The sequence below is a fragment of the Linepithema humile genome, chromosome 1, assembly GCF_040581485.1.
Source record: "Linepithema humile isolate Giens D197 chromosome 1, Lhum_UNIL_v1.0, whole genome shotgun sequence".
Classification (NCBI taxonomy): Eukaryota; Metazoa; Arthropoda; class Insecta; order Hymenoptera; family Formicidae; genus Linepithema; species Linepithema humile.
The window spans coordinates 15,617,191-15,628,703 of record NC_090128.1 but is presented as its reverse complement, the minus strand read 5'-3'; the positions used below and the strand labels follow the sequence as shown (position 1 = coordinate 15,628,703).

Sequence of the window (11,513 nt, the reverse complement as noted above, 5' to 3'; positions counted from 1 at the left end):
ACCTGCTATATCATGCCACCCAATTATTGAGAAAGTTTGGATGCTACGAACATTCTCAATATGTTTTCACAAAGCGTACACATATAATGTTCAGTTCATAGACGTTACCTCTGATACTGCAATAATTTGCGCAAAAATTAATATAATTTCCGCGTTGTATGTCGTCGCAAGATGTAAAAGAATATTAGCCAGGAGTCTCACGAAATTCTAGAAGTCAAACCGTATTACTCGCGAGTCATGTTGCACCAATTTTGAATATCGCTTACTGACTCGTGAAGCAAAATTAATTCCGCGCTCCCGTCTAGATTACTTTTTTTTATCTTCGCTGACAGTTTAATGCCTTCTTTTACGCATTCCATTCTTCCGTTCTCGATGTTAATGGAAGAAAGGAAGGGTGCAGGAAGAACCCGCCGGAGGCTGTGCGGATCGATCGAAGACTCCGCTTACTCTCTCAGCACCATCGAGAGAGACAAACGAGGATTATTTCTTTCGACGTTTCTTTCTCGCTCGCGCTCTTCTACTTCTCGCAACGTAAGGTACGGCGATATTAGCTTGTTCAGCAGATTCTTCCGATTTCCGATTTCTCATAGAATCTTGCGTTATAACAGGCCAGAGAGAGAGAGAGAGAGAGAGAGAGAGAGAGAGAGAGAGAGAGAGAGATCCCAAAAGAGTCTTAAAGTGAGAACAAATCGATTTACAATTATTGTTGTTAATTTTTACAGAGCGAAAGTCACGATTAAACTTTTATAAAATTTCCCGACGGAGAGTTGGAAGATGCTGTCATGCAAAATTATTAACATGACTTTGCCCGGATTTTTTAAAAAATGAGATTCCGCGTTTAATTAAAAGTACTTTTAATTATGTAAAATTATAAATAAAATTGATTTAAATTTCGTAAAATCTAATAGATGCGCCCATTTGAATCTTAAGACAAAAAAAAAACGTAAATATTATTTGAATAAAACAGATATTACGCATGTTATTGTGAATTATATTTACTTTTTTTATTACTTTTACAATTTAATGCGTTTTATTTATTTTTCATTTTATGAACACAGTGTAACGGAAAAAAAGTTTTATCACAATTTTTTACATTTTACATGGTAAATCTAAATTTGTATCTTTAATTTATCGGAAGATTCGATCCGATTGTCGCTGGTGGAATGGAAATGGAAATCATGTAAAAATAAACGGTCATCGGTATAATTTACAGTATTCCCAGCACGTCCATGATTACGAATTTCGAACAAGACGACGAGAATAATGGATTGATGTAAGTCCAGCGTACACACGTCTCGCAAGGAAATGCCTAACGGCGCGCGTTTACTCAGCCACAGGGATAGAGACACGAACGTGGGCAGTCGGCCAGAGAAATATATCTAGCTCTTTGAGATTCTTCCAGTCGCGGGGGCAATGACTCACTCGTTGCGATGCGTCTACATACATATGTGTATATAAAAGCGTACGCATATAAACACGAGAAAATTGCGTAACTATAACTACGGATTTGATTAATCGCATAAAAAAAAAGAAATAAAATGATATCGTTTTCTCATGATTTCAATCCGTATCACTGTTTTTGTCCAATATATTTTTTACAATTTTCCATGGTTTCTCCGAATTTATGAATGTATTTAACAATGTATTACTAAACCGCAAAATAAATGGCAACAAGGCGACAGAATAACTTAACTAAAATTTAATGGAGTTGCTATTGAGTTTCCTCGATTGGTGTAAAACAGTGCTCGGAATTAGTCTGAACATTTCAGCCGATTTCCGTGGTATACGCCTCTTTTCCTCTCCTTACCGCGCGCGCCGCAGCCGCTAGGGCCAGCGCCGCCGAGCGTTAGGAGCGACACTATCTGATTGTGAGTGGGTTCTTCTCCCTATTTATTAAAATTAAAAAAAATGTATTAAAATTTATTAAAAATAAATTTTTTAATTTTAAATTTATTAAGTGGAAATATTTCAATAGATTTTGACGTCACCCATGAGATACTAATGCTGACGCGTTTTTTTTTTAAGTGGTTTCCCCCGTAGACCTATTCCACTAAAGATAAAAATAAATTCTTAATTTAAAAAAAAATATATATAAAAGAGATTTTCTTAATTAGATTTTCTTGGCCTTTTATGAGAATGAACAATTGATGCAATAATGTAGATAAAAACCACTTTTTGAAAAACGTGTCAGTATTAGTACCTCATGGGTGACATAGAAATCTATTAAAATATTTCCACTTAATAAATTTAAAAATAAAAAATTTATTTTTAATAAATTTTAATACATTTTTTAAATTTTAATAAATAGGGAGAAGAACCCACTCATAATCAGATAGTGTCGCTCCTAACGCTCGGCGGCGCTGGCCCTAGCGGCTGCGGCGCGCGCGGTAAGAAGAGGAAAGGAGGCGTATACCACGGAAATCGGCTGAAATGTTCAGACTAATTCCGAGCACTGGTGTAAAAAAAAAACACATAGTTATCTTTAAAAAAAAAATGTAGCTGAAATGATATCATATCATATTTTTTCTTAAAGACAACTATGTGTTGTTTTACACCAATTTATTTCTCTTATTATAAAATGTCGTGTGTTACATAATTTACGATATATATAGTTTATTATATACATATGTGTATAGTAAATTATGTAACATACGACATTTTATAATTTATAATACGCATATATTTGTGAAAATTTAAATGATTACTGAGTCCGATTATTTTGTGCATAAAAGTGTTGAGGTAAAATAATTGAAAAATGAATATTTAACGAGGTATTTCATAGTTTATGTAAAATTATGTCAAATTAAAGTATAAAATATCTCATAAACTATTCAATTTTTGGCCATCCTATCCTTGTAACTTTTAGCGCCGAATATTACGAGAAATCGATTTATATAAAAAAATCAGCATAGTTCCATTTTAAAAAATGAAGAGGACCTTCATATAACTTAAAAAAAATTTTTTTTTTCGAAAATTAATTTTACCATTATTTATCCCCCTTGAGACTGTACAATTTTTGTCTAAAACATTTTTCCGTATCTCCCATATTTTTTGAGATATTTGACTGTCAAAAATAAAACGGGACACCCTATATATATAGTAATTATATATACAGGATGGTTCACTAAAGATGTACAGGTTAATATTTCTGAAACTGAACGAAATATGAAATTCTTATTTTCCAGCGACTGTTTGGTATCGAAGCGGGCATTGTGTGATAAAATTAATTCTTTTTTAAGCGAAGTTGTTAAGGTCATTTCAAAGACACCTTGATTTTTTAAATTAACATGTATTTTTTATTATGTACAATTGTGTCTTGTGTCTACATATATTATATATAGTAAAATTGATGTAATTTGTTTGTGTGTGTGTGTGTGTGTGTGTGTGTGTGTGTGTGTGTGTGTGTGTGTGTGTGTGTGTGTGTGTGTGTGCGTGCGCGTGCGTGCGCGCCGGGATAATGAAAGTGAGCTAAGTAAAAAATTCTTTAAAATTGATTTTATTATTTATTTTGTGTTATATAGATCTATAAAATCGACATGTCTCAAAATAAAAAATTGTCAAAATTTTTCACTTAATCCACTTTTTATAATCCACTTTTTTATAATCACCGGCACATATGTGTGTTTTAATAAATAATTAATTTCATAACATATTATTGATATTTATTCAGATTCCAATAAACTCAAATATCTCCACAATTAAAATTTGAATTTGCAAAACTTTAATTTGCATTGATAATTATAAATTGTGAATATTGTATTTTGTAGCCAAATCATCGAGTTAAATCATCGAGAATAATATATAATATTTAAAGAATTTAAAAAATAAAGCTATTAGCGAATCAGCAATGCCAGAAAGCTTGGTAGAGCGCTCGCACGAGTCTGCTTTATTAATTAGTTGACGTATCGAAAGATTCATTGTAAAATATCGTAAAGTGATGAACGTGAAAACAAATTACGGCGTGAGTGAAACTTGTTGATTATGAATGATTTACTCGACGTTTGCGCGACGATAACATGATGCATCCCGCACTGTGGCAACGTTAATTGATGCGGAATCTCGCAAATACGTGCATTATGATAATAGATCAATTACTACAAAAGCATCGGTGGTTTTGCTGCTGATTATGTGATGTTTGCGAAATCGACATAAAGGTGGCTCCCCCTTCGCGTTGCATTTTTAGCAAATCGATAATAAGACTCTGCAACAGTGCCTTACTGCAGAATAAACGACCATTATTTTAGTTTGACTAATTTGCTTTGAGAAATTTAACTATTTTAATATCATAAGACGTCATGAAAACTCGATTCTCTTAATTTTTTAAATAAAAATTTTTTGCAAAACATAAATGATAAATTGTTATTTCTTCGTTTTTAGAATAAACGTCCAACACATTCCCGCGGAAATATGATTCATCGTTCTTGCAAAAATGTCGCGCTGCTTTTTCGTCAAAGAGTTTCTCATTCTACGATTAACCCATTTCCGAATGACGTTATACTCGTTTTATACGTAAGCTCTTTCGCTTCTGTCCATTATTCAATAGGAATGTCAATGTGATTTCAAGGAAATAATATATTCATTCTTCTCTATAGAAATTCGTGCTTCTTTCTCCAAAAATTTAACTTATTTTCGATTAATATTATATATACGAAGCATTCGAAAATATGCACGAAATATTTCGGCTTATTTGCATATCGCGTAACAAGTATGCAGTGCGCAATACAGTTTCGGTCGGGTAATGATTTCTCCTCAAAGGATTAATTCATTTCTGAATATTATTACATATGCAAACATCTCATTACATACGTAATATTTTTCAAATTGTAAGCCGCTAGCTACATTAGGTGAAACACATGTGCTAAAATATGCAATCTCGCGGCTGGGGGCTGAACGTTGAGCACACCAGGTTGCATCTCGCGACCTGATTTCGAGAGAACGGCCTCGGCGCAAGGACGCGCGTGACGTATAGCTGCGACGATCTCGGCCAGGACGACGTTCCGCGCATTTCCGCGGCTTTCCCAAGCGGATCACTTTTCGCGTTTCAATCGCCAACGATACCCCGAGAGTTAATATATACAGTCAGTATTCGTGTAAGACCAACGGAATTCGATAATCGAATTCTACAACCGCACGCGCGCGCACACACACATGCACGCGCGCGCGCGCCGCATGCACGCACGCACGCACGCAAGGCTAAACCGAGCATCGCGAAATCGACCGATCTGCGGAGTGGAGTCGCAGTCTCACTGACCTGATTTTCCGAACTGAGCATTTTGAGTTGCTCAGTGATGAGGCTGTACTTGGTACTCTCTTCCTTGCGCAGCGCTCGCTCCTTCTTCAGCTCCGGACTCCAAAAGGTCTTGATACTGTGCATCGAGCTGCCCAGCTTCTGGTTCGTTAGCTCGAGTTCCTTCTTCAGGTTACCGAGCTCACGTTGCAGATCGTTGTTCTGGTGCTGGAGCTCGCCGATGTACCCACCGCCATCGCGTAGTATGTGCGGATTCGGACTCTGGCGCGCCGACCTGGAGCCATAGAGCTCGTCCTCCAGGTAGAGACCGCGATCGCGGCTACGATCGCGGCTCGGTTCACGGATCGGCATGAATTCCCGATCATGATCGAGAACGCCGGCGGTGGCACGGTCGAGGCTAGTGTAACGCGCTACCATGCCCGCCGAGCTGGACATGGCGGGTCTCGAGGCGCTTCTGGATCGGTGATGTCCGCCCCCACCGCCCCCGGTCGACATGCTCCTGCCCCTCTCCTCGAGCATCACGGGACTGCCGAGGTCCTCGTCGCGAGAGTAGTACGGGCTGCCCAGCTGATGGTGATGGTAGCTGCCGCCGCCGTAGCCGAGGTGCTCCGGCGAGTTATTGCCGCTGCGTGTGCCCCGTTGCTTGCGACCGCCCAGAGGACTGCCACGACCGCTCGCATAACTTCGCGACGGACTACGATCGACGGTCGGCAGTTCGCCCACGCGACGACCGCTGCGTGGCGAACGTGTGCCACCACCGGGACCGATCACGCCGCTGCTTGAGTAAGGGTCCCGTGACATTCTACGGAGAACCTCCGCGTGAAGTCAAACCTCACGTTCCTTCTTTTCTTTCTGTTCCTTGGCGTGTTAGTGTCTCGTCGGTGTCACACGTCAATGTTCCTTCTCTCCTCCGTTCCGGTTCTCCCCTCTTCGTCGTCGCTTTGTGCGATTTTTTTTTAACAATGCCACGCGTCTTCTCGCGACCCAGTGATCAGGTCTGTCCGTATCTTCGGCAGTGCTCGTTCTCCAATTTCTTCGAGAGAATCTGAAATCGAGGATCTCGAAAATCCTACAATTGCATTGTCACGCCTCGCAGCTGTTCCCCTGTGCCTCGTCACCCTCGCGCATTTTCACGCTCATATCAGCCCGATTGCTCGCACGGATGATTCGTCCAACGAGCGCGTTTCCGTCCAATCGCAGCGGGACGTCCGTCCTGTCCGAGGGTTCAGTTAGGGTAACGATCGGATGATGGAGGCGTGCTGCTGCCTCGCGCGCCGGAATCTCGACGATCGCTTTTCCTCGGCCGACTCGAACCTCGCTTCGTTCCCAGCTTCGTGCTCCAGCATTCGGCTATGGTCGATGATGCACTCCCGATTTCTTTGCGTTTCCGTGATCTTCGATGCCAAGACACGGCAGACGCGACGTGCTGCGGGATGAACGAGGACGTTCCTATTCTACGTGTGATGGCGCGTTCGCGAACGACCAGCATTGACGAGAACGTGTTTGTCTCGATCTCAGTCTTGGCTCTCGTCCACGCGTCGCAAGACAGTTCTATCTCCTCGTGTCGTCGTCGATCTCAACGGGGGCCGTCGATTCGGTCTCTCCTCCGTCGATCGATCGATCTCATGCTCGCGTCGCGACAATGATCCTCCGTCCGATCGATCTTCTCTCCGCCCATCCGCCGCACCGCCACCCGCCGCCTATCCTCGCCTTTTCACCCGAGTACAACTTCCGTGCTTCTGGTCGACGTACTACTACTAGCGGATACTACTACTACGCGCGTGGGTCACTTCGTACTCGGCGGCGGCGTACGGCGAGGTCACGACCCTCGTCGGCCCGAGGATCGATCTTTGACCTTCTTTCGGCCGGCGTAGCCTATCGAACGAGGGCGAATAGAGATCGAGGGGGAGAGAGAGAGAATGAGAGGCGGTCGGCTCCCTCTTTTTCCGCCTTCCTGTTTTCCTGAGCCGACGCCGACGCGGCGAACGAACGAACGAACGAACGAATGTGCCCTCTCTCGCGTACCCTCTTTCGTACCCTCTTCCGGTCTCTCTCGCTCTCTCCCTCGGCCTCCGGTCGCTCCGGATTCAAGAACCGTCCTTTCACGAGCGAGCCAAGTCGACGAACCGAGCCGACTACGTTTCCCTTCCTCGCCGGTCCCCGTTCCACCCTCGTGTGTGGCGGGTCGCTCGCACGCGCCTGCGTGTTGAGTGGGTATGCTCGCGTGTATGCGCGTACTATATACGCGCGCGTTTCCGCTCTCGTCGCCGGCGCACCGCACACACAATCGCACTCTCAGGGAATGGGTCTATATCTTCCTCCGTGTCGCTCCTCTCGCTACACGTCGCGCACCGCCGTACCGGTTTTGCGAAACCAGCGCCTAAGGTCTCTCCTTATCGATCACTCCTATTCTCTCGCCTCTCTTTCCCTTCTCTCCATCTCTCTTTCTCTCTTTCTTTCTTCTTCCGGTCCCGTCGTCGCCGTATCGCCGTCCGCGCCTCGTGGACGATACTCGACGTCGCTCTTTGCTCGACCTGGAGAAATACGACCCGGCGACGCGAGACAGACGGAGAATCAACCACCGACCGACCCACCGACCCACCGACCGACCGACCAACCGATTCAACCGACCAACCGCACTACACTATCCAACGTTCACTACCGGAGCATAGCCACTTCCATGCACTGACGCCGCAACCGACACCGACACCGCCACCGCTGCCGCCGCCACCGGCGTTCGCCGCCACCCTTGCGCCTACCCACCCTCTCGTCTTTTCCCCGCTCACTCTTTTCCTTTTCTCCCCGCACTTTTCTCTCTTCCTCTCCCCCCCTCTCTCTCTCTCTCTCTATCTCTATCTCTGTGTGTGTGTGTGTGTCTTCCTCTCTATCGTTCGCGCAGTCAAACACAGGCCAGCCACCTCACACGCATACACACACGTATACACCTGCGATTGCGCGAAATTACTCCCCCGTTTGGCAGCGTTCTGTGTATATGTATATGTGTGTCACTGGCCACCATTGAAAGTCACGGAAGAGACAAGGAGGAGCTTCGACACGACGCGTGACGAGTCCGCGCGCACTGAGAGAGTACTCTAATGCCGGTTACGATCGCGGGAGAGAGGCCACCCTTTACTACTACCACCATCACAACCACCACCATCATCAACACCACCACTATCAGCAACCACCACCACTGCCGGCTTCGCCATCATTGGCGCCATCTTCCTGGAAGCGTCACCGCGAATCACGTCCCTACCCCACGAGCATCCTCCACATTCAACGTCACTATGACCGTCGTACTCGTGCACACATACACACATTAGAGGACGAAGGTAAAAGCGTTGGTAGCGCCGCCGATCGACGTCATCGACGTCATCGCGACGCCACCACGCCGAGGCGTATCACCCGCTCGATTTTCCCGTAAACCCTCCCGATCGCACCCCTTCACCGCTGATCGAGCTCCGACGATATTCCACCTTTAGGGTGGTTCTTCAACGCGCAGATGCACACGCGGATCCATGTATGGACGAAAGAGTGCAGAGTACCATGTAGTTACGCGATGTCACTATGCGACTTCTAGAAGAAAGTTTCGAATTTTGAGAATTTTCGAGCGCATATCAAATTAATAAAATAATATAAAATATAAATATGATTTGACAATAAAATAATTAAATTTAAAAAATTGAGATAGTTTGATAGTTTAATAGTTTAATATTGAGCCAATATTTTAATAGAATTTCTTAAAATATTTTGAAAAGTATACTTTATTTTAAAAAAGCTGATTTTGTCAATAACAATTTGCAATTAATATATTAGCAATAAATCTGTGAAATATGGAAAACAGCTAAATTAGTTTTATATATTGTAAAATAAATATTTTTAAGAAAAAATTTGATAAATTCAATTTACTTTAATATGGATTGATAAATAGATAGTTAAGTAAGAATGCTTAATAAAAGTTCAATATCTAAAACCGCTAAGTTAATTGATTGTAGAATATTTCCTTTAAAAAGATTTACCAAAATATATTTAGGAAAATTAATTACGAGATATATTAAAATAAAATACTCTATGTTACTATTATAACCACAGTGGAAAATCTGCCATTTCAACGATTTAATAACAAATAGAAATGATCACACACACATAATCAACAATGTTCTTTTTTTCTTTAAAGATTATTATTTTTTAAATGTAAGTGATAAAAAACTTAGTTGTGAGGTATAAAAGTTTAGCTATTGTTTGTCGTACTGATGCTTATGCTTTGGATGCCTTTCAACATGGTTTCTTACGCACGTTTTAATGTTATTATTATTTTACTAATATATATAATTAAAGTTTTATATATATTTAATAATATATTTATTTCTAAATATTCAATATTTGTCAGACATATGTCGTAAAAATGCATAACAATTTGTAAATCTGACTTTCATACTAAAAAGTAATCTTTTATACTTAATCTTAAAAAGCAATTTTGATTCGTATTATCGCTTGGTGCTGCAATAGTCTATATAGTGAAAATGGCTATACGTAGAAAAGGGAACAAAAACGTGAGTGTCACTCGGGCACTTTGACCTCGCACTCCGATACTGAATGCACGTTCCACTTGGAAACTCTTTTCCCTTCACCCCCTGACAACCAGGCGTACGAGCGTCGCAATCAATGAAGCTACGATTCACCGAGCAGTAGCGTATCATTGCCGAATTGGATTAAAACGGTTTCTTTTGACGTAATAAATCTAGTATTTAGTACAGAACGGTGGCACGAGTTGTTCCTACTTGCAAAAGGAAACTTGGAAAAGAAATTTGCAATGTAATAGTCGGTCGATTAGCATGCGTTTCTAATTGCATTGATTTAATTGCGCAAAACCGGAAATTTATCAAAAAAATTTTATTATTTATAATAAAATATGTAACATTAAGATACATAAAAATTTTGTAAATTAGAATTATTCTAAAATTCTAAAATTAAACCAAATTTTTTTAAATTACATTTTTATATAGTAATCTGTTAATTTATTAATTTAATTTGTATGCTTTTAGTTTTTTTGCATTTTTGCTTTGAATGCAAAATCAGAATTACTTATATATCTTTGGATATTCAGGAAAACGAGTTAATATTTTGTAGAGTTAACTTGTGAATAATTAAGCGGAAAAAAAATTTCAGATGAAAGCCGATCATACGCATAATCCAAATTTATGATGTTAATAATGCAATGCTATAATTATCATGTCTATCTAAGTGTTCGGTACATCCCTGGACGTTTAATGGATGCAGTCTCATATTACAGTTTGCCTTGGACATGATTGCGTTCGTGATTATACGTCATTATAGCGATTAGCCTACAGAATCTTCTTTTTATTGATTGTCAGTAAAGAAAATTAATTGATTCATCTGGTAAAAGCAAATAAAACAATTAATAATAAAACAAATTTAACAAATTAAATGTATATAAGACAAAAAATTGAGGATTAGCTATAATTTTTCATTTTTTTTTACCATTACTTTTATTCTACTCTCTTGTTGCTCAATTTGATTGCGATTAACTCATCGGATTGATCTATATTTTGTAAATACGGAGGATTGCGCAGAACGATTAACTAAGCATGAAAGGGCGTGTTTTTGTGATAATGTTCAGTTAAAAGCGTATCGCGATGCGATGCATGTAACGATTCCAAACGATTTTATCCGTCTCGACATGAGTTTAATTAAGTAGAAAATCATAAAAATCAGAGAGAAATCATGGTAAATATTATCGAACGTTAATCGCTACGCTGTAATAATAAATTCGTCAACAGCGATATAAATTAGTAACCATCGAACAACCATTGACTTTTGCACTTGAGTGTTTACAACTTTCTGCTAATGTTTTCGATATTCATACAATTGTGATAATATGATCTCGCTGTCCATGAGATACGTGTGTGACATTATTTATAATTATTATGGTAGATAAATCGGAATTTCTTATAGATATGACACTTATCAAGTAAAGCAAATATTAATGTACTTGAACGATAACTAGTAAATAATACACTATTTTAGTTTTTTAATTCGTTTTATCGTAAGTTAAAATACAGAAATAGATAAAAAAACACAGATTTGAGACAAAACAAAAGATTTGATCTAATTAAAAATACGTATATTATTGTATCATATCTTCAGAATATTATAAATATCAATATCTAGATAATCAATTGATATCATACACAAGATTTTAATAACAACTTTATATTGAACAAATATAGATATAATTTAAGAT

At 40.1% G+C, this 11,513-nt stretch overlaps 1 protein-coding gene across 3 annotated transcripts in view; it reads right to left on the bottom strand.

Annotated features, from left to right (window-relative positions):
- Positions 1-7,176, bottom strand: part of brp (bruchpilot) — a 73,003-nt gene extending 65,827 nt beyond the window's left edge. For all 3 annotated transcript variants that reach the window (XM_067347434.1, XM_067347435.1, XM_012370208.2), the window contains exon 1: positions 5,252-7,176. In XM_067347434.1, the coding sequence (XP_067203535.1) occupies positions 5,252-6,049 (798 nt within the window). In that variant the 5' untranslated portion in view covers positions 6,050-7,176. The remainder of the gene's footprint in view (positions 1-5,251) is intronic.
- Between the last annotated feature and the right edge of the window lie 4,337 nt (positions 7,177-11,513).